The 26,917-nt window shown below is 45.3% G+C and overlaps 1 protein-coding gene across 2 annotated transcripts in view; it reads right to left on the bottom strand.

Annotated features, from left to right (window-relative positions):
- Positions 1-272: 272 nt before the first annotated feature.
- The window catches only part of LOC147901637 (UDP-galactose/UDP-glucose transporter 7-like), a 48,305-nt gene continuing 21,660 nt past the window's right edge, over positions 273-26,917 (bottom strand). Inside the window, exons 2-5 of one of the 2 annotated variants that reach the window (XM_087375072.1) lie at positions 2,515-2,629; positions 2,172-2,355; positions 1,341-2,051; positions 273-1,141 (exon numbers count right to left, since the gene is read on the bottom strand). In XM_087375072.1, coding sequence (XP_087231198.1) covers positions 920-1,141; positions 1,341-2,051; positions 2,172-2,327 — 1,089 coding nt within the window. In that variant the 5' untranslated portion in view covers positions 2,328-2,355; positions 2,515-2,629 and the 3' untranslated portion in view covers positions 273-919. The remainder of the gene's footprint in view (positions 1,142-1,340; positions 2,052-2,171; positions 2,356-2,514; positions 2,630-26,917) is intronic. The other variant, XM_087375073.1, reaches the window with a different exon arrangement.

Raw genomic sequence — 26,917 nt, 5'->3', positions numbered from 1 at the left:
GTTTTGAAAGGAGTTTCCTTTATAGTAAAATGGGGTACTTTTTAGCTAAATAGCAAGATTGATCGATCGTATTTCCGCCAAAAGAATACACCCACACAGACATCGCCTTGCCTTGATCAGAACAACTAGAAGTTAAATTACACCAGAAACATACACAGTGACTAACAACACAATGTGTGAAGTTTCACGAATTTTAAAAAAAAAACCTTCGTGACTTCAGAAAGATTGGTGACTAAGTATACATTGAGTTTACTCTGCTACTTGCCATCGCTTAGTGGGAAGAGATGTAGTCTGCAGTTAGATACTGTCTATTGAATAAGTTCGATAAATACATTACCTCTGATGAAAGTTCAAATCTGATACAAAATCAAATGGTACCCCAAAACCACTACTGTGGTGAAATGGAACCATAAAGAATGCTGTTTAAAGAATTCAAAAGAGTCAGCAAAATGTGCATTTGCCTGGAACCTTGTTTTGAGGGTAACTGTGTAAGATCAAAGTTTGTAAATTCGTCCATGTGACGAGATCCACCATGGCTGTCACTGAATCTTGGCTTTGCCACTCTTCAAGCCCAGAAAAATACTCTCCATCTTTCCATTCTATTCATGTCTGATTTGACATCATTTCCTTACCACAGCTTTTATATTATAACATGTCTGGAAGCCATGACTAGTTACAGCTGGCCAGCCAAAAAGCTCAAGAGGAAGATTTTCCAAGATGTGAGCATCAAATGTGCAGCAAGTTACCAATATAGAGCTAGGTGCAGCATTGGATTTATTACCCTTTAGAAGTGCGCGCATAACCCAAGCAGAAATTCATAATGAATCTTGGGAACCTGTTATCACAGAAATAGCTAGACTTTCAATATGCCTTGCTAGCTACCAAAAGTGCCAATAATTGTCACGCTAGAAACAATGTGTTATCTTGTGGAAGAACTTTCTGTATTTTCCACTTGTGTAGGCAGAATTGACTGATGTCCTTTTGACTCTGCACTGCCAATATTAGGGGAACTGGTCAATCTTCCCTGCTTCTCACTGTACTTTACAGCAGCATATGATATTCCTCCTACTGTATTCATGAAAACACCAAGGACTACCAGAAGTGTAACTTTAACTCCGCCAAGGACAAAGAACCCAAGCACCTTCGTTATCAAATTCAGACATAAACAAGTCAGAGCTATATAGAGGGCAGCTTGCAAAGACAGGACAAGAATTTAGCATACAGACTACAAAAGAAAAGAAGGTATAGTCAGGAAACCAAGGTACTTAGCTGTGCCCAAAAACTAAAAGAATACACTCTGCAGTGGCAATCATTTTCCCACTATAGAAAAGAGGACTTACAGTAGAAATCAAGCCTTTCATTGCACCAACAATGGTGGTAGTCAACGCAGAGTTCCATAAGGTACACAGGAACAATGAATAATTAAGGAGTGATCCCAAGACCAAAGAGAAAATAAGAAGCCCGAGAAAGAAATTTGAGAACTTCATCTGTTCATTGAATGCAGATAAGGCAGCATGTCCTTCTCCAGAGCATAAAATAAGCAATAAAAGCACTGGCAGTGACAACACTGCATTGTAAAGAAGCAATTCATGCGAGTTGTAACCTTGCTCTTTCCCACTCTTCTCAACTAAAACCAGGTAGGTGGACTGCAATCCACAGCTCGTCAGAGCCATGAGATAGCCAAGTGGATCAAAGCTCAGGTCTCCAAGCCCAGCAATTATACACCCAACCACAATTGTTGCCACAGAAAAAAGCACTTGTCTGGATGGGATTCCATCACCTAATGCATATTTTCCTATAATTACCAGGACTGGTGTCAGACGTTTTAAAGCATTGAATATGGGTATATTCAGGGCTTGCAGTCCAGCTAAGGCAAAAGCTACATTGGCATTGTAAAAGAACACAACTGGAAAAAGATTTCTTGCTGAACTAAGCTGAAGGGGCCTCACATGCAGTATCTTGAGATAATTCCCGATATAGACAATAGCTACAGAAGCAGCCATTTGTAATGTCAATAGTGTATTTGAGTATGGCCATAATTGAAGAATTCCCTGTGCAGAAAGAAAACAAGGGTTGTTGAAAAAGTCAGATCTTATCCACAAATGGACCTCATCAAAATGTAATTTGAAGTTAAAGTGCATCATATTGAAATTTATTGGTGTATCACACACCTTATTTACAAAGCCCATTACTAGAGCCACAATTCCATAAAGTAGACTTGCAGCAACGCTCATAAGCTGCTGAGTATTGACTTCTTGTTCTTTGATTGATAACCACAGACCATCTTTAGACCATCCCATATACGCCCAGAACAAAGCAAGCACCATCCTTGCAGATTTTGCTTTCAGCTATGACCTGCAATGTAGTCAAAATCAAACATATGGCTTGCTCTTGTTAAAAATGTCACCTTGTCTTGAGCTACAAAGCAAAAAAAGGGGGAGAAAACAAATGCTTCAAGTACTTCCATCTGCAAAAGGAGGAGAAGACCTTACAACGTGCCACATGATACCATACCTCAGCTGAAACTTTGTGTGATGAATAACTCCTATGCTTCGTCAGCCTCCTCCCATGTGCAGCATGCTGGTTGCTGCTACTGAGTCCAGGCTCAGGGTATGGGAAATTTTCAAACCTGTAAAAATATGTGGCTTCATCGTTTCTGCAAGTGAATTGTCTTATGCATTCGCTCTAGAGTTGTCAACATGCCAACATCGCAATGGAAGATATGCTTCATTCTGTTAGAATTATTGTTATAATTCAGCAGTGACCAATGTAATGTAATAAGTAGGTTAGGGGCACTTTTCCCTCTTTTTAGAGGTTTTTCCCCCTAACCACAGTTAGTTCACTAACTACGGTTAGTGAAGGATAAGGTTTTGTCACTTAGACAAAACCTATCCCACTCTTCAGTTGTACTACACTCTTATATTGCAACTATTGCTTTCAGCTCTCACTCTCCTACTCACATTTGGTACCAGAGCAGCAAGATCCTGCTCTTTGCTTCCTTGCTCGCAAGCTCCCTGCTCCAAGCTCAACAGCTCGCTGCTCTGTACGACTTGCACGTACCATCGCTGCCCGTCCGTACAAGCCTGTTGTCCGTACAGTCCTCCCGTACAGCTCCTGCACCGCCGTACTCAGCTCCTGCGCCGTACCAGCTCCTCCACCGTACAGCTCCTGCCGTCAGGTCCGTACAAGCTCACGGAGCTCAAGCACTCCATACATCGTCATACAGCCCGTCGCCCGTACAACCGTACAACGCGCCAGCCCCGTACATCTGCACCAGCCCGTACAACCGTACCTTCGTTGTACAGCCATACCTGTTTCATACAGCCGCCGTACAGATCTGCATCGACTGATCCGTACAGCAATCCATACATCCGTACAAAGAGCTGTACACAGTCCGCACATCCGTACAGAAATCCGTACAGTCCGTACATTGTACGGATTTTGTACTGACAGTTACGTACTGTCAGTTCCGTACAATCTAAAGAGGCCGTACTTTCTGCATGTTTTTTTATTGCAGGTGGACTTTGGAAGGTGTTTCGTGATAGGCATTTGCGCAGAGAGCCATTGTTTGGCTAAGATCTTGCAAGAATTTGGGGCATTCCGTATTTGGGGACAGACTTTGCATTTACTGCAGAGAATTGCAAAAATTTTGGGGCTTTGTGCCTTTCAGGTGTAATTTCTTGCAGAAAATTGGGGCTTTTGCAATTACACTGCAATTTTGCAGTGAAATTTGGGGATTTTGCAGGCAAAGAGCAATTTGTGCAACATTTGGGGCTTTTAGACCATTTGCCCCTTTCTGGTTGCAATTTCAAGCCACAAATTGGGGCTTTTGTGTTGGGAGAGCAATTTTGCAGGTTTCAGTTCACACTGCCTTTCTGTAAGTGTTTTGAAGCACCTTTGGTAGGTTTTGGGAGAGATTGGATGCTCTGGCAGATTTCTGACAGAGACATTACAGAGATTTGAGTTGCATTTTCAGCCAGTGTTTGGCTGTATTTTTTTGGGAATTGTGCACTCCATTCCCAGCAAGGGAATTCAGATTTGCATTTGCTGTATTTTCTTTCTCAGACATGGCCTAGCAAAATCAGAATGATTTCCAGTTCAGTGGTCTCTCACAAGAGGATAAGCTGGATGGTACCAACTACTCCCTCTGGAGTTTTATGGTATGCAACATTCTGATTTCCCGTAATTTGTGGGACTATGTAAATGGGGATGAGATCCGGCCAGCAAATGTGGCACCTAATACCCCTCCCCAGCAAGGAGGAGGCAGAGGTCGTGCACAGGGTACAGCTGCAGGACAAGTTATTGGTGCAGCTATACCTACCACTCCAGAGCAAAAGAGATGGGATTCACGTGATGCTTTAGCTTTGTCGTGTATTTCTCTTTCAGTGAAAAGATTCATCATTCCGCATATCCGGTCATGTAAGACCTCAAAGGTAGCATGGGATATTTTGGAGAGCATGTATGCAGCTCGAAATGATGCCAGGGTGTCTTTTTTGAAAAGAGAATTGTCTCATACACATATGGAAGAGGGTGACTCCATGTCAGTGCACCTCACAAAGCTACAGGATTTATGAGACCAATTGCTGAATATTGATGAGATCATTCATGATTCAGAGATGATTACCACTACTCCGAATTCTCTTCCTGAGTCTTATCTCAGCTTTCATACCTCGCTAAATTTGTCATGGAGGGGGGGTGCAAATCCTCTCAATTTTCAGGAGTTGATAGGACTTCTGTTGCAGGAAGAGCAGACCAGGAAAAACATGGCTTCACGAGCAGGTGAACATGCCATGCTTTCAAAATTCAAGCCTAAAGGAAAGGGACAAGCAAAGACATCAGCAAATCAGCCTTCCAGTGGTTCAGGACAGCCTTCTCAAAAGGCTAAGGGTGATGCAGGTAAGCCCAAGAAGAAGGGAATATGTCATTACTGCAAAAAGCCAGGTCACTACATTGGAGAATGCAAGAAGAGGCTTGCAAAAGAAAAGAAAAACAGCTCCAGTATAGCTGTTTCAGATTCAGCTCCTCATGCATCTGACAATGAGCAAGCTACAGCCAACTTTGTGGAGCACGACTATGCCTTCTTGTCTTGCATTTCAGACTCTCAGTTGGCTGCTCCGGATATTACAGCCACTTGTAATGATGACTCTTATGCTTTTCTGACATGCAGTTATGATTCTTCCAAGGATGCATCAGCTTTCAGTGTCAATGAGACACAAAATACATGGTATTTTGATAGCGGTGCCTCAAAGCATATCACTTCCAGGAAGTGTCTTTTCACATCTCTGCATCCGCCTCCCGTTGGTAAAAAGGTCACATGTGCCAACAACTCCTCCTATTCAGTTCGTGGTACAGGAGAAGTTGAACTTACAGCCATTGATGGCTCAACATTCAAAATTTCTGATGTCTTGTATGTGCCTGGTATCACAAAAAATCTACTTTCAGTGTCCACTCTTAACCGAGCTGGATTTCAGGTCATTTTTGAAGAGAACAAGTGTGCAGTCCATGACAGAGAGACTGACTATACCTTGAGATTGTCTGGCACTTTGTTACGTGGTCTTTTTCAGCTTGACATGTATGAGAAAAGACCAGCACATGCTCTTGCAGTTTCCACTCCTACTGCTGCTATGCAGAATGCGGAGTTATGGCATGCCAGATATGGACACATGCATTATGGCAGGTTGATGACACTTCAAAAACATGCTATGGTTGATGCACTGCCTCCTCTTGAAACACCTCCTCCACATGCCTGTGAAGGGTGCATTCTTGGTAAAATGCACAGATTTCCTTTCAAGAAGGATGGATCAGTAAAAGCTGTTCGAAAATTACAGCTTATTCATAGTGATGTCTGTGGTTCCATGAGGACTCCATCATTGGGTGGTCATCTTTACTTTGTCACTTTTATAGATGACTACTCTAACTACACTTGGGTTTATGGGCTGAAACGCAAATCAGAAGGTTTTCAAACACTTTGCAGCCATGGTTGAAAATGAATCAGGACTCAAGATACAAACATTACGCACACATAGAGGAGGGGAGTATTTGTCTGCAGATTTTGATGCATTTTTAAAAGACAAGGGCATTGCACATCAGCTTACAGTGAGGCTAACCCCTCAGCAAAATGGCAAAGCTGAGAGGAAAAATCGTACTCTTATGGAGATGGATAGATGCATGCTAAAAAGCAAAAGATTGCCTCACAAATTTTGGCTTGAAGGTCTCATGTGTGCCCATTATGTTTTGAATCGGGCTCCCACAAAAGATTTGAAGACCAAGACTCCCTATGAAGTTTGGCAAGGGAGAAAGCCTTCTGTGGATCATTTTCGTGTTTTTGGATGCCTTGCATATGCTCATGTGCCCGTTGAGTTTCGGCATAAGTTGTCTGATAAGGCAATCAAATGCATTTTTGTTGGGTACAGTGCAGAAAGCAAGGGCTACCATCTCTACAATCCTGTCACACGCAAGATTATTGTCAGTAGAGATGTTATATTTTCAGAAAATTCGGCTCACACTCAAGCTGAATTTGATTTGCCTACTTCTTCCGATGATGTCTTTAAGGGATTACTACCCATTGCCTTGGGTTCCCCTGCTGATATATCTGAAGCAAATCACAATTTACAGATACCTCCACATGCTCCGATTCAGCCACAGGATGTCTTACCACCTCCACAAGCAGTGGAAGAGGTTGTTCAGCAAGAAATTGCAGATATACATGCAGCAAAAATAGTTCCAAATTGGCTGTTACAAACTCTTAGGGAGAGTAAAATTGATGCTCCATTACCTGGCAGAACTCATAGTGCAGTAAGGCACATGGAGGGAGCTCTTTCAGTTAAATCAGCTTATGCAGTACTCTTCTTGATGAGGAGGAGTCTGAGACATTTGAAGAAGCACAGGATAATGTGCATTGGATGAATGCCATGCACGATGAATTGCAGTCCATTCAAAAAAATCAGACATGGGAAGTTGTCGATTTGCCACCAGGTAAACATGCCATAGGTACACGGTGGGTTTTCAAAGTCAAAAGAAAGCCAAATGGGTCCATTGATCGGTACAAGGCAAGGCTTGTTGCAAAAGGATATGCTCAGAAAAAGGGCATAGACTATGAGGAGACTTTTGCTCCTACATCCAGAATGACAACTATTCGGTCAGTTATAGCCATGGCTGCAAATTTTGAATGGAATGTTCATCAGTTGGACATTAAAACAGCTTTCCTTAATGGAGACTTGTTGGAAGAGGTTTATGTCAAACAACCTCCGGGCTTTGAAATTTCAGGAAATGCACATCAAGTATGCAAGCTGAATAAAGCTTTATATGGCTTGAAACAAGTCCCACGTGCATGGTATGCCAAAATTCATGCCTTTCTAACCAGCAAGGGGCTGCACAATAGTTCAACTGAGAGCACCCTCTACATCAAGAAGGATGGGGGGGATATTTTAGTCATCATTCCTTATGTAGATGACATACTGCTCATAGGGTCAAATGAGGATAATATTGCAGATTTTAAAGCTGAATTGCAGACCACTTTTGACATGTCAGATTTGGGGCTGCTACACTTTTATTTGGGGATCCAGTTCACTCAAGAGAAAAGTGGCATCGTTATGTCTCAATCCAAGTATGTGCAGAAACTCTTGGACAGATTCAACATGCAGGATTGTAAGCCCATAGCTACTCCCATGGAGCCGGGGCTGAAGCTTACAATGCATGATGCAGGTGAATCAATTGATGTCACACTCTACAGTCAGGCTGTTGGATGCCTCATTTATCTCTGCAATACACAACCTGATATTCAGTTTGCAGTTTCTCACGTGAGCAGATACATGCACAGCCCAAAGACTATGTATTGGCAGGCTGTAAAACACATCTTCCGTTACTTGCAAGGTACAAAGTCTTTTGGCTTGATGTTTCCCAGGGGGGGTGACTTGCAGATGCATGCCTACAGTGACTCAGATTGGGCTGGAGACTATGACACTAGGCAGTCCACAATTGGCAATTGTTTCTTTTTGGGCAAAGCTTGTATTTCTTGGTTAAGCAAGAAACAGTCTACAGTGGCTACCTCCTCATGTGAAGCTGAGTACAAGGCAGCTTTAACAGCGACAGTTGAATGTGTTTAGCTGCGTCGTTTATTTGCTGATCTTCATCTTTCATTGGAGGATCCTTCTCCAATTCTCACTGATAGTCAGAGTGCTATTGTAGTGGCAAAGAATCCTGTGTTTCATGCTCGCACGAAGCACATTGAGGTTCACTATCACTACGTCAGAGAGAAGTTGCATGCAGGAGAGATCAGTATGATCTATGTGTCAACACATGACAATGTTGCAGACATTTTCACCAAAGCACTTCCACGTGAAAAGTTTGAGGCGTTTCGGTGCCCTGAACTTATCTCCTTTTGGTGATTGATCATTTCCTTGTACATGACATTGGCACTGCAGGGGGGTGTTAGAATTATTGTTATAATTCAGCAGTGACCAATGTAATGTTAGGGGCACTTTTCCCTCTTTTTAGAGATTTTTCCCCCTAACCACAGTTAGTTCACTAACTACGGTTAGTGAAGGATAAGGTTTTGTCACTTAGACAAAACCTATCCCACTCTTCAGTTGTACTACACTCTTCTATTGCAACTATTGCTTTCAGCTCTCACTCTCCTACTCACACATTCGACCCTTGGATATGGCCAACTCTTGGCTATATTGCCACACTTGGCTGTTCATAGAGAGCAATGTTCTCATTAGCACCTTAAGAGTTTTCCCTTACTTGCATTCTCCAAAACAGAGCATCTGGCATCCTTAATACTCAACAAGACCTCCACACCTCGAAACCTAGTTCTTATCAATAATATGCACGATTCTAGCTGGAGGACTTACACCTTCCTCAGCATATGATGGAAAATTTCATTTTAAAGGCATTGAATGAAAGCATGGAGTAACTGGTAGAGCTCTGGTGGTGGCTATTGGAGAGTGATACTATCATCATCATAGCACGACTCAACACCCGTGTGTTGAGTCTTTGATGACAATCAAAGCTCGTGTGGCTTGTGCTAGAAAAGGTTGAGAAATATTCTGATTGTTGGACAATGTATAACTAATTAAAATCCACTAATGATTGATATTGTACTTTAAAGAATTACAAACTTACGGTCTCATGGACCATTGTAATAGTCATGGATTAGTGTGCGCCTTGATATGACACATGAACATACGGGATCGAGCCCAAATTTCACTTGTATAGATACTTCATTTTTCTTTAATAGATCTACATAGTAGCATTGTGTGTTGTGCTGTTGTCTCCCTACAATGACTCTTCTCTCCATCTTTATTGCATTGGCATATAGAAGCTCGAAGCAAAATTGTTGAACATAGTAATGAACATCACCAAGCAACCAAACAATGACCATGTTTAAAATCCAAAGGCCTACATGAAAAACTTGTATTTTTTAATCATCGAAAACCTATCTACAACTTTTCAATGTGCTTGAAGGAATCAATCAATAATTTATATTCTCTTTGTTATTCTTCTACTTGTCCAATAATCGTTCAATAAACACCTACAAGTGTATGAAGACTCAAAAGACTACACCAGCCGAAATGGTTTTTCCAAAAACGCTAGCCATCTCATGCTCTACAACTTTTCAAGGTACCTAAAGGGTTGAAGTCAACAACTCCTATTGCATTTTTCCAAATTTGTTCTCACCCTACAATTTGTTAGTGTGAGAACAAAGAATTGAAAAGTAAATCCTACTAACCAATGTTAAAAGGGTACATGCCCTACCTATGAGCACCCATATTGGGAGGACATTAGGGCTTGACTAGGGAATTTGCACAGCACATAACTTTGGGCCCAATCAAGGCCTAGACCATGCCTTGCTTGGCTTCCGTTGCACCAAGGCTTGAATGGCCTTTCCAACCCATCCAAGGGGCCTTTCCAACCCCCTCCCCCCCCCCCCTTTTTTTCCTTATTTGCATCCCTCCTTTCCTCCCTTTCCATCCCCCCTTCGTGCCCTTCGTTTTTGCCTTCTTCATCTTCAAGCTAGCAAGTGTCGGTTTTCTTTTTGACTAAGGGACTCGGATTCAAAAGGTGACCACGTAGTCTGGATAGAAGGGTTCACATGGCAATGCCCTCAACAACATCAATCATTCAAACTATCCTTTACCCTCCGGACAGACAACAGATGCACAAGCTATCTTTCTCTCTAGGATTTAGCAGTCATGAGGCCTGACTCCCACGCGACAACAAGCCCGAGATTGGGTCCAGGCGGTTTATCCCTGGACCACATTCAAGATGTCACCATCTATGGGAAGGAAGTTTTCCTATTGTAAACTTAGCTCCTCGAACATGATGGACGTCATGTGCATGGATTGGTATCTGACGTGTACTAGGGTACACAAGACTAGCTCAGGTAGCCTAGGGAGGCTTAGGGCTAGGTAGGCTTGATTCTCGGGTTGAGTGGCAAGGGTACGAGCCAGTTAGAGGTCTTTTCTATTTTCGGCGCATTGGGCCCGAGTCTATATAAGAGACCCAGAGGTTCAATTCTCAGGGAGCCGAGGGAAGCAAGTCTCGTTCCCAGGTGCTAGGTCTAATCCTGGATTGAGGTTTGGTATGGGACACCAGGCTGGTCAGGAGTGGTTGGGAGTTCGTGCCAGTAGCTCAGCTCGTGGCTCGGAGGGGACATCTCCTGATTCAGGATAGCATCCTGTAGATGTCATGGTTGGGTGGTGAGCATAGATTCCTCACGTTTGGTGTGTTCTTGTGTTTGCTTGCAGATCAGAGGTTTCAAGAGTGCTGGGGTCATGTCAGTTGGTATCGGAGCCAACTCCTGAGGTAGGAATCTCTGTTACGAGTAAATTTGGACGTGATTTTCTCAAGGTATGCCTCAAATTCCAAAATTCATGTACATGCCCTACCAGTGTTGTTGGTTCATCGTTTAAGGGTTGTTGGTTGTCTGGATTGGGATAGAAGAGAGGTGTGTGAGTTCGGGTGAATTCGAGGGAGGTAGGGAGGAGTGGGAGAGAGGCTGAAAGGAGGGTCGCTAGGTAGGAAAGATCTCAAGAGAGGATCGAAGTTTGTGAGGATGGCGCAAGGGAAGGAGTAGGAGCGAGCTGACAGAGGGAAAGCTAAGGGCTGGGATGCGATGGAAGGCTGCGTCCAACCTTCGGGGTGAGCACAAGTGAGCGGGTGCTGATGGCAGAAGTGCGCAGCAAATGCCAGTCTCTCAGGACTGGGCTGGACGATATTCGGGGCTGGGAAAGATTTAAAAAAGCAACAGCCCTACTAAAAGTAGGGGTGTGCTTTTTGGGAGCGCAAGCTTTCAAAAAAAAAAGCCACGGTGCATGGCACCTTATCTTGGCGAACATCTCTCACGCACCAGCTCGAAGACCCCCGTGTGCGCAAAGCTATCTCATCATCTGCCATCTTCGAGTAGATCCCATCAGCCAGGGCTGGTTCACTGCAGTTGTCAGTACGGAAGAGACCCCCCTCTCCTGTCCGACCAATTCGTCAGCTCGCCCCCACATCTTGATGCAAGCTGTGGCAATTCGCTGCTTGCTGCGTGCTCCTGGATTCTACTCCACTGCTGTCCTTTCTTTCCTCACCTTGCCCTTTTCTCGAATTTGGCCTTCAGGACTTCCTTTACTCCGCTTTCTTCATGGCCGATTCTGTAGAACCCAACTTCACTGAGGGTGATCAAGATATGGATTACCACGTAGGGGACGACCAGGGTCTCTACGATGATTTGATTATGAAGACTGTCTTCAGTGAATTCACCACTGCCCTCGATTTAAGCATGTTTGAACACCGTGAATTGAGAACGTTGTTAGATGATTTCATGGATGTATTCCATGCTCAACTACCGGAAGGTTTACCTCTAGAACGGGCAGTAGATCATTGCATAGATTTAGTACCTGGGGCTCAACCTATTAGTATTCCACCATATAGGATGACCCAACTCGAGGAGGATGAGTTAGCTTCACAGCTACAAGATTATCTCAATATGGGCTATATTTGCCCAAGTAAATCACCCTAGGGTGCACCTATCCTCTTACGAAAGAAGAAAGATGGTTCGTGGAGAATGTGTGTAGATTATAAATGACTGAATAAAGTGACAATTAAGAATCGATAGCCTCTTCCTCGTTCCGATGATTTGATAGACCGTTTGGCTGGAGCGAAGTACTTCACTAAGATTGATTTGTGTACGGGTTATCACCAAATCTGTATCTATGCTAAACACATAGATAGAACCGCTATCCGAACTAGGTATGGCCACTACGAGTTTCTCGTATTACCTTTTCCAGCAAATGATGAACGATTTGTTCCGAGATTATTTGGGCAAATTCGTTGTCGTGTTCTTAGATGACATCTTGGTATATAGCCGCACGCTAGAGGATCACATTGGACACCTCCGGATTGTCTTAGTTATTCTAAAACAACATAAGCTCTATGCCAAGATGAGTAAATGTGACTTCTTTATGAAGAGATCATTTACTTAGGACACAAGATTTCTTTTGAAGGTATTAGCATTGATCTAGATCATTGATCTAGATCGTATCCAGAAGGTTTTGGAATGGCCCATCCCTCAGACAGTGAAACAACTTCGTTCTTTCCTAGGATTTACGGTTTTTCTACGAAGTCTGTGCGTGATTATTCGAACATCACAGTACCCTTGACCAACATATTGAAAGGTCGCGGACGCAGATCTACCCAGCCGATTTCCTGGAATGATGCATTGAACAAGGCTTTTGAAACCTTGAAGCTAACTATCAAGGAGGCTCCTGTTCTTGCATCACCTGATCCTACCCGGCCTTATGTTTTAGAGGCCGATGCGAGTGATTTTGCGATTGGGGCAGGTTTATTCCAAGAGGGCAGACGTGTAGCTTTTGAGAGTAAAAAGCTAGATGACACCCAATATTGTTGGCCCACACTAGAAAAAGCACTATATGCAGTTGTGTATGCTCTAAAGGTTTGGAGACACTACTTGTATGGTTCGAAGTTTCTTGTATTGACAGATCATCAGTCAATCAAGTATGTGTGTGACAGGTCTGAATTGAGGGTACGAAAGGCTAGATGGGCAGAGTTAATGCAAGATTTTGATTTTGAAATACGTTATCAAAAGGGTTCGATGAATAGTGTGACGGATGCCTTAAGTCGAGTCAAGTTTGTAAAGGCAATGTCATTTACGAAAATATCCTCAGACCTATTTCAATCCTTGAGGGGGGCTTTGCGCAACTGATGGTCATTTCAGTTCTTATTGGCAAAAGGTCTAGGATGGGAGCTCCATGATTGACCAGGACTCACGGATTGTGCCACTTATGGTATAGGCAGCGGGAGGTCAGTGGATGATTAGGAATGGCTTGCTATTCCGGAATGAAAAGATCTGTGTGCCTGATGTTTCAGATCTTCGATCCAAGATTCTATGGGAGTGTCATGATGCTCCTAGTGCTGGACATCTAGGGGGAAACATACCTTTTATTGGCCTAAGATGCGTGCATTTATTGAAAACTATGTGGTGGGTGCCAGGTTTGTCAGGTTACTAACGCAGAATGCCTTACAAGTGCGGGTTTATTACCCATTGCAGATCCTGAGTAATAAATGGGGAAAGTATCTCCATGGATTTCAATACCGGTTTGCCTAGAAAGCGCAAGGGTCATGACTCCATTTGGGTCATAGTTGACTGTTTGACAAAGATGGCTGGATCCTTACCTACTAGATCGACCATATCAGCTGTTCAATTAGCTCACGAGTTTGTGGACCAATTGTTTAAGCTATATGGCACATAGTCAGTGACAGGGACTCTAAGTTTACAAATAACTTCTAGACACTTGTTTTTGAGAAGTTAGAAACCACTCTAAGTATGAGTTCCTCAGATCATGCACAATCTGATGGCAGTACAGAGAAGGTCAACCAATTGGTTGAAGATATGCTTTGGGCATATGTTTCTAAGAGACAGTCTTCATGGGAAGATCACCTCCCCATGATAGAATTTGCTTATAATAGTGCAAAGTATTCAAGTACTGGTTACAGTCCTTTTATGCTTATGTACGGGTTTCAACCGAAGTCACTAGTTGTGGTTGGGTTCAAGGGAATTTAAAATGATGCTGCAAGGACATTCTTGCAAGACATGCAAGAAACATTGCAGTTTGCCAAGGAGTCTATTAGAGGTGCCCAAGATCGGGACAGATTTTATGCTAATAGACATCGTTCACCCAGAGAGTACTTTGAAGACACGATGGTATATTTATGTATTTCCAAGGAATGCAAGAGCCTAAATACTCGTTTGGTTCTGAAATTATCCCCCGAATACTGAGGTCCATTCAAGATTATTAAAAGAATTGGACCACTTTCATATAAACTAGAATTGCCTCCTGATGTTAAAGTACATCCAGTGTTTCATGTCAATAGACTGAAAGAGTTACTGGGTGCGAATGATCAACTTGTTTCTCCTCAAGAAATAATAGAAGTTACAGATTTGACTTTTATCCCACACGAACCTAAGAGTATTCTTGAATTTCGTGAAAGACAGATTCGTAATAGAACTATTATGGAATACAAGATCAAGTGGAAGGATCGTGTTGCGGAGGATGCAACATGGGAGACATTACCTAACCTCCAGAGGTCATTCCCAAGTTTTTTAGCGAACTCAGGAGTGAGTTCTTAGCACACATTGGTATCTGACGTGTATTGGGGTACACAAGACTAGCTCAGGTAGCCTGGGGAGGCTTAGGGCTAGGCAGGCTTGATTCTCAGGTTGAGTGGCAAGGGTATGAACCGGTATGAGCCAGTTAGAGGTCTTCGCTATTTTTGGCGCATTGGGCCCGAGTCTATATAAGGGGCCCAGAGGTTTAGTTCTCAGGGAGCCGAGGGGAGCAAGTCTCGTTCCCAGGTGCTAGGTCTGATCGTGGATTGAGTTGCAGACACGCACCTGCATCTTAGCATAGCCCAAGGTCCAACAACAGATCCAAGGCCTCTAGGCACCACCTGGTGGTATGGGACACCAGGTTGGTCAAGATCTGGTTGGGAGTTCGTGCTAGTAGCTCAGCTCGTGGCTCGGAGGGAACATCTCCTAAGTTGGGATCGCATCCCGTAGATGTTGACATGTCCCCAGTACTCCTGAAACATCTGATCTACAAGCAAACACAAGAACACACACAACATGAGGAAACTGAGCAGGCTGCTCACCACCCAACCATGACATCTATGGGATGTGATCCCGAATCAAGAGATGTCCCCTCCGAGCCATGAGCTGAGCTACTGGCACGAACTCCCAACCAGATCCTAACCAGCATGGTGTCCCATACCACCAGGTGGCGCTGTGAAGCCTGGGATTTGCTGCTGGGCCTTGGGCTACGCTATAATGCAGGCGCGTGTCCGCGACTCAATCCAGGATCAGACCTAGCACCTGGGAACGAAACTTGCTCCCATCGGCTCTCTGAGAACTGAACCCCAGGGCCCCTTTTATAGACTCGGGCCCCAAGCGCCAAAAATAGCGAAGACCTCTAACTAGTTCGTACCCTTACCACTCAACCCGAGAATCAAGCCTGCCTAGCTCTAAGCCTCCCCAGGCTACCTGAGCTAGTCTTGTGTACCTAGTACACGTCCGTGCAACTGATACCAACTGACACGTCCCCAGCACTCCTGAAACCTCTGATCTGCAAGCAAACACAAGAACACACACAACATGAGGAAACTGAGCAGGCTGCTCACCACCCAACCATGACATCTACGGGATATGATCCCGAATCAGGAGATGTCCCCTCCGAGCCACGAGCTGAGCTACTGGGACGAACTCCCAACCAGATTCTAACCAGCCTGGTGTCCCATACCACCAGGTGGCGCTGTGAAGCCTGAGATCTACTGCTGGGCCTTGGGCTACGCTATGATGCAGGCACGCGTCCGCGACTCAATCCAGGATCGGACCTAGCACCTGGGAACGAAACTTGCTCCCATCGGCTCTCTAAGAACTGAACCCCTGGGCCCCTTTTATAGACTCGGGCCCCAAGCACCAAAAATAGCGAAGACCTCTAGCTGGTTCGTACCCTTGCCACTCAACCCGAGAATCAAGCCTGCCTAGCTCTAAGCCTCCTCAGGCTACCAAAGCTAGTCTTGTGTACCTAGTACACGTCTGTGCACATGACAGATGTCATGGTTGGGTGGTGAGCAGCTTGCTCAGATTCCTCACGTTTGGTGTGTTCTTGTGTTTGCTTGAATATCAAAGGTTTCAGGAGTGCTAGGGTCGTGTCAATGGAGCAAGGCTCCAGTTTACTTGTTCTCATCTGGTTTTCTTCATCCATTGGTGCCACCTTTTCACAGTGAATGATATGGAGATGACTGTTCTCGACCTTCCCATCCCCTCTCCCTCTCAGTCAGCCACCGCTCCCTCATACCACTGGGATTACTTCGCCACTAACTCCATCTTCCATCTCCTATCCGATTGGGACCATTGAGACACCCGTATCTGTACCTCAAGCATCCACTCTCCTTACTCAGCTTACACAACCACCGCCTACTATCTTGCCACACCCTACCACTTTTAAACCTCACCCCTTTCAATTTCAGCTCGGACAAGTTCTTTTTGATCCCCCAGATTGACCCGCTACAGAGCAAGCCAGGTTCTTGGCTCAGATGGTTCAGGAGTAGGCTCGTCATATTCAGGAGCAAGCCAGTATCATCCAGGTGCTGAGACGAGACATGGTTCATAGCTCAGGGAGGAGCTCTCCTCTACTCGTACAGTTACAAGGACCACACCGGTAGTAGAGGCCCAGATTGCGAGCGTGCAATTGGTGATTGAGGAGACGTCCAAATGGGTCGGCGTGGCTAGACGGGAACCCGCAAGGGCAACCGTTTTGGCTACCCTCGTGGAGCAGCAGTAGCAGAGAGCCAGTAAGGCTCTCAACATCAGAGTTCGTGGGATCCCACGCACTGAGGCTACGCCAATGACAAATGCGACGACTTTCGTGGCCACTACGCTGGGTGTAGCTGAGCACAGGATCAAGAGGGCATGGAGGGTGGGGAGAGACCCCAATTGAAAGCAGCCCCTGATCATACGGTTCCATGACGCTCAGGCACGACTTTCGGTCTTACGATGCAGGTCACTCTTACGAGATCAGCCAACGATCTCCATGGATGAGGACCTCACCCCACTACAGGTTGAGGAGAGGCGCTCCTTGTTACAGTAGCGTGATCAGGCCCGTAAGGAGGGGAAGTGGGAAATAGTCTGGGATGGATGACTTCTTATAGGCCCGCGTCGGGTATCATCCCCCCCCTTCCCGCATAGGGTGGCAGAGTCTATGAGACTCAGATCTTCGAGACCCTATCCTACACTATTTGGAACTGTAATGGTACCTTATGGTCAGAACCAAGAAACTTCTTATAAGAAAACAATACAACGTCTGTGCTCAACAGATAACAGGATCTCGTATGCAAGAGAGAAAAGCAGATAGTATGGAGAATCAAAATTTGGATTATTGTAGAACTGATACAATAGATGGCGCTACCTCCCAGTCGTGCACTCCTGTGTGAGGAGCTTCGATGGCGTGCTGGAAACAGTAGAGGACGGAGGCTGGATGCTAAGGAATCAGGGTTGCTGTAGCTAGTGATGATGATGGGCTTCACGGGCTTGCTCTTATATAGCCACCAGTCGTAGTCGCTTAGACCCAATTGGGTGACCGACCCAGTCTGCCCAAAACGGCCGACTGGGGGTCACGCCATCGACCACTCGATAGAACCGTGGCATAAAATAGAGCAACTAAACTACAGTCTCCGTTCGGCCCAGAGCCATCCGGGATCATCTGGGGCTCCAAATGGGCCCCGCAACCCGAGAGTGGGCTACCCCGGGAAATGCTCCGTCTACCCTCAGTGCGATCAGTCATGGGATGCCTTCCCACACTTGCATGTAGCCTAGTTGGCAGTGTGCCAACTCTATCTGAAGCCGTCCAGCCATCAGGCCACACATGGCCCCCATCTGGTGTCCAAACCAGGACCTACCGGATAACCGAGCTACTCAAATGCCTTCTCCTCATATGGGGGGGCTTACAAGTAGAGTTAGCTGGTTCCTGCGTAGTTACACGAGAGTGAAGCATTGATATCTAACACTTCTCAGAATCCTATACAGGTCGTGACATAGTCTTTTACACAGAGACACATCAAAGTCCAAAGCACCCACTACCAGTAGTCAGTGGGTACACGTGGGAGTCTGCTTACAGAGATGAGACCAGGGACACACGCGGAGTACGTGGATCAGGAGTAGCAGGTCTCTACAGATCCAACCTTTTGGGGACCATTTCAGTAGAGCAAAAAGAGACACATTCCAGGTTTCTTTGGATCCGGATCCGACACACAGACAGCCGGGATCTGTTTGTTGCAGTATGCTACTTTCCTCCCGAGACCTCTCACTTTGCGAGAGATATTCGAGATGAGACTGAGACATCTCCATTTGCAGCCCTATATCAGTCCATTGTTGATTTTAGACATCTCCATTTGCAGCCCTATATCAGTCCATTGTTGATTTTTCGAGCCGCAGAGAAGTCCTCCTAGTTGGAGACTTCAACGCGAGGACAGGCGCCCGTCAGGTACCACTCCTTGACTTCAGGGATGATTCCATTCTACTGCTAGACGTTGACCTTTAAGATGCAGGTGTGATACAGGTTTTGGCTGACAGACGAGGGCCAATCACATCTTATGGGCAGGCCCTATTAGACCTTGGCAGGATGGTTGATCTCATTATCTATAATGGTCTCAACAGATGGCCCGCCTCGGGTGGTTTCATATGCTTCCCACATGTGGGAGGTTCTAGCGTTGCTGATTACCACATGGGATCCCTTGCCTTCACATCACGCATCACCGATTTCACTGTAGCACCTCTTCCTTCCAGGGGCTGATCACACTTACCTTTTCTTTAGCATTTCCACTCCCTGCCGTTGCACAGCACCTTCCACCCCACTGAGTCCTTACTCCACCTATCATGATATACGCTTCGATCGTTTGACCACTCACCTACTTACTCTGACCATTTGTACATACTCCTTGCTTACATTGACTTCATACCCCTATTAGAGGACCGTCCTGCCCTGATCATCCGCTCACTACACGAGGCTGCCCTTCATGCTTTTCCTCACACCACTCGCTCCACAGGCCCATTACCTCCTTGGACCGTACCCTGTAATAATTGGTACGATGAAGAGTGTAAGGCTTTACGCCGTCAGCTCACATTCGAAACCAAAAATAGCCTTCCGACTGAACCAGACACGCTATGCGAGTATCGTCGACTGATACATAGGAAGAAACTAGATTTTGTTCGTCGGAACGAGGAGGAACTATTGAACATTTTGTTTAGTAACAACTCTAAAGACTTCTGGCAGAGATTTTTAGAGGGACGGTCCCCCTCACCACTCACCGACACTCAGGTTTGGTATAGCTATGCATGCACATTATATGACATCCAAAACCAGCCAGCCCCTGACCTCTCACATATGCCACGCCCCACATCCTGTACCCTCTTCACTGCGGGGGGAGTGAAGGATGTTGTAATGAAACTTCATCATCGCCGAGCGAAGGATCATGAGGGGCTATGCACTGAGTTCATTGCATATGGGATTAACCTCCTAACCGCGATCTTAGCAAAGCTATTTAATGAAGCTGTTTGTTTGGGGTTTCCACGCACCTGGACTATTAACACTATTTCACCCATCCACAAGACAGGGGATCCCATGAGCCCGGAGAATTACAGGACCATTATGATTGGACATGTTATATCCAAGATCTATGCATTAGTGCTTGATTCCGACGTCAGCGGGTTTGCGGAGTATCGAGGACTTATTAGAGCAGTAGGACAGGCTGGATTCCGACGTGATCATGGCACCATGGATCACGTTCTCACGCTCAGGTGTATCATCGAGGAGGCGAGGGCACAGAAGCAGAGGGTTTATTGTTGCTTTGTGGATTTTTGCGAGGCGTTTGACACAGTCTCGAGAGCCCCGCCTCATACGACGCCTACAAGATTTGGGTTATGACCAGGAGATCATTTGGGCTGTCATGGCACTTTACGAGAGAGTCGCAGGCAGGGTTCGAGCAGAATCTAGGTGGACAGATGAGATCATGAGCACTACTGGGGTCAAACACGGGTGTCCTTTATCACCTACCCTGTTTGGCCTTTACATAGACGAGCTCGAGACAGTGATGCAGACACTAGGAGGGGATGGTTGCTCTCTTGCTAGCAAGTTGATCTAGATATTGCTTTATGCAGATGACATGGCTCTTCTATCTTTCTCTGCAAAGGGACTCTAGAGACACCTTGACGCACTTCAGTCCTTTTGTGAGTCTCATGATCTTCAATACATCTCGAGCTGTCATGCGCCAGGAGCGGTTCACGTTTGATGGGTCACTTGTTAAGATAGTTTCATCATACACGTACCTTGGGGTTGTCAAGTCTTCTCCGGACCCATCTTGACTATGAGACTCACGATGCAAGCACGCTTGGGCAGAGGATGCGCTTCATTGGCCAGACTAGAGAGGCAGTGCTTCTGCTCGCATTTTCAGGATCCACGGACCAAGGGGCTGCTCTTTGACTCCTTGGTCCGCCCAGCAGGAATGTATGGCAGCCCTTGTTGGGGGCCAGACTTATCGGATACAGAGTGGGTGTGGGTGGAACGGCTACACGTTCTCATGCTATCACGGATGATTCGCAGTAAGCCATTTGTTCCTGACTAGATCATTCAGGCTGAGTTTGGGTCACTCCATTACAGCTAGATGCTGCATTTCAGGTTATCACATATTTGTACCGAGTCAGAGAGTATGGGGATTACTCTTCCGGATGCAACACGCTGCCATGGCTAGCATTGTCTTCCTCTAGGACACTCTCAACAGGGGGTGACCAGAGATGCTGGTATGCACGCACAGAGAGATGGTTTGAGGGACTGGGGCTCCACATGGACAGACTCCCTCCCTTCCAGTACAGTATGGACGCTCCATTCTCTCCCCTCAAGTCACACGATGTCAACCAGGTAATCCGTGAGGATCTCTTATAGCTAGTTGGAACCGAGCGAACTCCTAGTGAAGCTTAGCTTCTACGGAGATCATTGTTTACATATCACGAAGGAAGGTTTCATTGACCCACCATGATACACGCAGATCCACTAACCCCACTCACTGAGGATCTCTATTGGGCAGTTCCGGGTCTCTTCACATAGACTTCGTATCGAGAGCGGCAGAGCAGAGTGCCTACCCAGGGAGAGACTAGGGCTCCACATGGATAGACTCCCTCCCTTCTAGTACAGTATGGACCCAGAGCTAGTGACTCGACAGCTCAGACAGAGGACGGGAGTGCAGATTACACTTGGGGATATTCCCTCCATGTTTTGCGTCGACGAAGCACGGCCGACAGGGGTTATCGTAGCCCTTGTTAGGAATAGAGCTATGACCAGGAGATGTCAAAGGACCGCACTCTTGAGTGGTCGACATCACTCTATCGCTGACTTCATGCTTTCAGTGCCTCATCCACCCCTGATGTCTTGATGATGATGATGTGATTGATATGTAGTCTACCATCGACATGACTATGTTGTACTTAGTACTTAGTACTACCATTCTGCATTTTTTTGCATTTTGCATTGGTGTGGATGCTCGTTTAGTAGCTCCACCCTCACAGCTCGCTTGTATCAGGATTTTCACAGTCTCATAGACCCATCAGTCTTCTGAGGACTTTAATAAACTTTCTTTCTTTCTTTCTTTTTGCTTCCTAGGCCTCCCCAAGGAGTATAGATGTATTTGTCCTATATCGAGCACTGCCCTTAAGACCTTGACCATAGTAGCTTAATAGATGGAGTCCCGAAGGTGCGATTGATGGCAGAACCCTCCCAAAGGAGATACCTTTAGAGACATTTGATGGAGGTATTTTTAGCTAGAGGATCGAGGTTTCAAGCTTACTAGGGCAATGTGTACAAACAAATGGGCCACATGGCTAAGGATCATTGATGCTTTCCAAGATGCCCTCCTCCTCGCCTCTCTCCTTGCCCCTAGGAACCTCCAGATTGCAAGTAGGAGGGTAAGAGGGAGTAAGACTTCGCCTTCACAATTTCGGAGCCACAACCTCCTCAATCACAAACCCTATGGGTAACCCCATGGGTTGTTCCATCAGAGGGGGTTTGGACCATAGTCAAGGCAAGGAAATTGAACAATGTTGGGCCTGTCAGAGACAAGCGGCAAGGATAAGACCTCAAACAAAAGCCTTGGAGAATGGGACCTCAAACACAGAGGATGGGTGCACTCGAGGTAGCAAGGTGAGAGCAAAGTGAGTAGTACTAAAGGACAATTTTCAGCTTATGCCCAACTTGATGCCAATTGATTGCCTTTTCAGGGTTTTTTCCTAGTTGCCTTGTTTTTGTATGCCATTTGGTAATCCATTATCATTATTTTATATATATTCTCTAGAAGTCTTCGCCCTCAATAGCTCCACCATCGGTGATGTGGTGTTCTCATTCATGTTCATGTCCCCTTGGATTCCCTTTCCTATAACACGTAACTATGCTCTGCTCCCTCCAAGCCTCATTGGGATTTCCCTCTCCAGGTCCTCCTTTGGCATCTTCCATAGACTTGGCTCCTTTATTTCACCTTCTAAGGCACTTCCCGTCCACGCCAACTACTCCCAAGAGTGTTTTGGTGCCTGGTGGCTTGGAGCTACATTGAGGTACAGGAGGAGCATCCCCTCACCCGAGAGATCTTAGTTTTGATTTTGCAGCCCCTAAAGGGCAACGCCATTGGAGCAATGGGCTCCACTCGTCCATTCTTGGCTTCAACTTGCCTAGGAAAGGGCAGTGGACCCCAATTTCTATCATCTTATGTTGAAGGTCCATATGATGGAGATGCTGGAGGAGTCGAACAAATCCATAGAGATAGATGTGGTTGCGGGTGTGCAGTGGGAATTATTCATTCAGAGAGAGCGAGAAGCTTAACCAATTGACACATTGATCTCTGAAGCAATGTGCAATGAGGCTAGCTGTTAGACACTACTTCTAGTCTCCTACTGTAGATCACGGGAGAAGCACCGAGTTATTCCACCCAGCCAAATCCTGCTGAAGCATGAGAGCTCACAGAGAATTCGAATCATAAACATACGTGAACAGTTCCTTATCATCTCTCACTAGCTTCAACAAGCCCCATCTCCCTAGATAGATCTAGATGCCACATGTCATCCATATAGGGCCTTCCTAATGCAACATTTCACCCCTCTCTTGGGATGCTTTAATTCATTTGCCCCTAGGCACATTCCTTGCATTAGGCCCTTAGCCTTAGATCCACCTAGTCTGGTGCTATCAACCCTCACCTAGGACCTTGACATTAATTCCCTCCCGATCATTTACATGAAGCGCAAACAAATATATTACAAAGATAGATCCTTTAAGGGAAATGTCGACTGATTCTTCCGAGGTCATGCTACCTCGGCTAGAGCGTAACATTCCTTCCCTCCTCAGACATCAGCATCCTCGATGATAAAGTCTGGGAACACTCTCCGCAACTGGTATACGGATTCCCAGGCAGCTTCGGATAGAGGCCGACCATGCCATGCAACCAACACCGTGGGTATCTTCCGATTTCGTATTTGCTTTGTTCCTCGGTCCAGGATTCTTGTTGGTTTTATCCTCTATCTCCTGAAACAAAACCACACCTTCGATTAGTGAGTCACCTGTATGTAAAAATTTCTTTAAGCGCGAAACATGAAAAACCGGGTGCACCTTACACCCCTGTGGCAATTCTAATTTATAGGCTACCTTGCCTATTCTCTTTAGAATTAACCACGGCCCACAGTATCGAGGTGATAACTTAGCACACTCTCCTGAAGTCAACGACTTCCAGTGCGAAGGAACTCTGAGAAAAGCTTTTTCTCCTTCCTTAAATACTCTTATAGACCGGTTTTCATCCGCATACACCTTGGCTCTATCCATAGCCTGGCGGATATCAGCTCTCGCAAGTGCTAGCATCTCCCGCATCTGAACCACAAAGTTCGCGGCACTAGGCACTTTCTGAGGTTCTCCAACTATAGTTGGATTTGCTGGTCTATAACCATAGTTCAGCTCAAACGGACTGAACCCGGTAGAGGAATGTTTTCTATCATTGTAGGCAAACTCCAACAATGGCAACCACTTGTCCCACGTATGTTGCCTCAATGACACATATGCTCTCAGCATATCCTCTAAAGTCTGGTTGACTCTCTCCGTCTGACCATCCGTCTCAGGATGATCCCCACTACTCATTCCCAACTCAGTCCTTAGCATCTCAAATACCGCTGTCCAAAAATGATCGGTAAATCTGACATCTTTGTCTGACACTATGGATCTAGGTAATCCATGCAGACAAAATATATGTCTAATGAACAAATCCGGCACTTGCGGGGCACTAACAGACTCTCTAGTCGGAATGAAGTGAGCCATCTTGGTTAGACGATCAACCACCACAAGGATAGAATCATACCCTCCTTGGGTCGTAGGCAGCCCTACAATAAAGTCCATGGACATGCTCTCCCACTTACTTAGTGGTATTTCCAAGGGCTGTAAAAGTCCGGGTGGCTTTACCCGCTCGGCCTTACTTACCTGACACGAGAAACACCGTGTCACATATTCATGAATATGCTTTTTCATCTTTGGCCAAAAGAAATCTCGCTTCACGAGATCATATGTCTTCTCGACCCCTGGATGTCCCGCACATGGGCTATCATGGCACTGTCGAATGACTCTCTGCCTGAAATCATTCTGACTAGGTACTACAACCTTGCCATTTCTTTTTAGCATACCATCCCTTATGGTATATCTTGCATAAGTTTGGCCTTTTCTGGATGCCAGGTCATCCTTTTCGTTTTCCCCGGGTCTAAACACATGAGCTTTAGGCCATAAGCTCTGGACAAACTCGTCCACCTTTTGAGTTTCTCTGATCTCGGTCATTAGAGCACTCTCTAATACCGTAAAACTCATATTGTGCATAATGCGAGACAACACATCAGCAACCTTGTTACCTTTTCCTCTTCGGTACCGAATCGTTAAATTAAACTCCTGCATGAGCTCTGCCCACCTAGCTTGGTGGCCCCTCAAGTCAGGCTGTTTACAAAAATGTTTCAGAGTATCATGATCCACATCCACATAAAACTCTGAACCATACAAATAATGCCTCCATGTTTTCAAAGCATGGATAACAGCATACAACTCCAATTCATGAGTTGGCCAATTCCTTTGAGAGGGAGAAAGCTTCTTGCTTTCAAAGGCTACTGGCCTTCCCTCTTGAAGGAGGACTGCTCCTACCGCAATGCCACTTGCATCGGTTTCCAGGAACAACGGTTTCTGGGGATCAACTATTTTTAACACCGGTCCTGTGACCACAGCTTGTTTTATGGTGTTAAAACTTTCTTGTTGATTCTGTCCCCATATAAAAGGTACTTTATCTGAGGTCAGATCAGTCAATGGCGATACTATTTCGGAATATCCTTTGATATGCCTTCTATAAAATTGGACAAATCCCAAGAATGATCGCAACGCGGTCAGACTCTGAGGGATTGGCCAAGTCAGTATCGCAGCCACTTTCTTTGGATCCATTTCTACCGCCTGTGGAGTAATTATGAATCCTAAATATTCAAGCCTAACCATACACAGTATAGTTTTCTTTTTATTTACATAAAGACTGGCTTTCCTCAAAGTACTAAACACTACTCAGGTGTTCACGATGCTCAGTAATACTTTTACTAAACACTAGAATATCGTCAATAAAATGTACTACAAACTTTCCGATATACGGACGTAGTAAATCGTTCATAAGCATGACGAATGTAGCTGGAGCATTGGTAAGTCCGAAGGGCATTACCAAAAACTCATAATGACCAAACCTGCTTCTGAAAGCGGTTTTATGCACATCCTCGGCTCTAATCCGGATCTGATGGTAGCCACACTTAAGATCTATCTTGCTGAAAATCACAGCTCCATGTAATGTATCTAGCAAATCATCAATCTGAGCCATCGGATACCTGTGCTTAACGGTGATATTATTCAATACTCTGTAATCTATACAGAGGCGAAACGTATCATCCTTTTTCTTCTTTAATATCACTGGTGAAGCAAAAGGTGAGAAACTTGGTTGAATCTGCCCCAACTTGAGGTATTCTTCCAGTTGTCTACGCACCTCTGCCTCTTCAGTAAAACTCATTCTATAGGGAGGTCTATTTACAGGTTCTGCCCCCGGAATCAGTTCAATCTTATGCTAAACATTCCGCTCTGGAGGTAACCCATAAGGTAGTTCATCCCTAAAACATTCAGAGAACTATGTTATAAGATTAGCCAGCTTGGCCATCTCACCACTTTGCGTAACATCAGTGCTAGTCGAAGAATCATCAACCGGCTCTACCGATGCTGTGCAAAGGAATAAAAACTCTTCTTGAGCTTTTCGGATTTCCATCACGGAAACCAACGGTCCCTGAGGTATATCTTTCTCACCTCGCAAGACATAAAGCACATCATTCATCTTGAATTGATATACGTGCTTTTTCCAATCAATGGCTGGATTCTTCCTAGAATGCCACGCCATACCCAGGGCTATATCTGCATGAGCAAGCTTGGTCATTTCAAAATCAAGCTTCTCAGCATAGTCCTGAATACGAAGCTCCAACTGGGTAACCTTTTGGTCCCATACTTCAGTTGAACTTCCATCTACCATCCTGACTGTATACGCATAGTCAGATGGACTTGTCTTTAATTTCAGCCTCTTCACGAGCTTGGAGTTAATCACATTGTGAGTTGACGTCAAGTCAAACAACACAATGACATCATGATTGGCCACTTGCCCTTTCATTTTAATTAACTCCGTATCATTAAAGGCTGTATACCCCGTTGCTGCGGGCTTAGATAGGATGTTATCAGGTGCACTCGTTACTAGCTTAGCAACAGACACACATAACAAACAAGGTACT

This window comes from Dipteris shenzhenensis, chromosome 5, assembly GCF_047967505.1.
Source record: "Dipteris shenzhenensis isolate YYH24624 ecotype China chromosome 5, Dip_SZ_1.0, whole genome shotgun sequence".
Classification (NCBI taxonomy): Eukaryota; Viridiplantae; Streptophyta; class Polypodiopsida; order Gleicheniales; family Dipteridaceae; genus Dipteris; species Dipteris shenzhenensis.
Note: the sequence above shows the minus strand (reverse complement) of the source record. Positions and strands in the feature narration are given on the sequence as shown.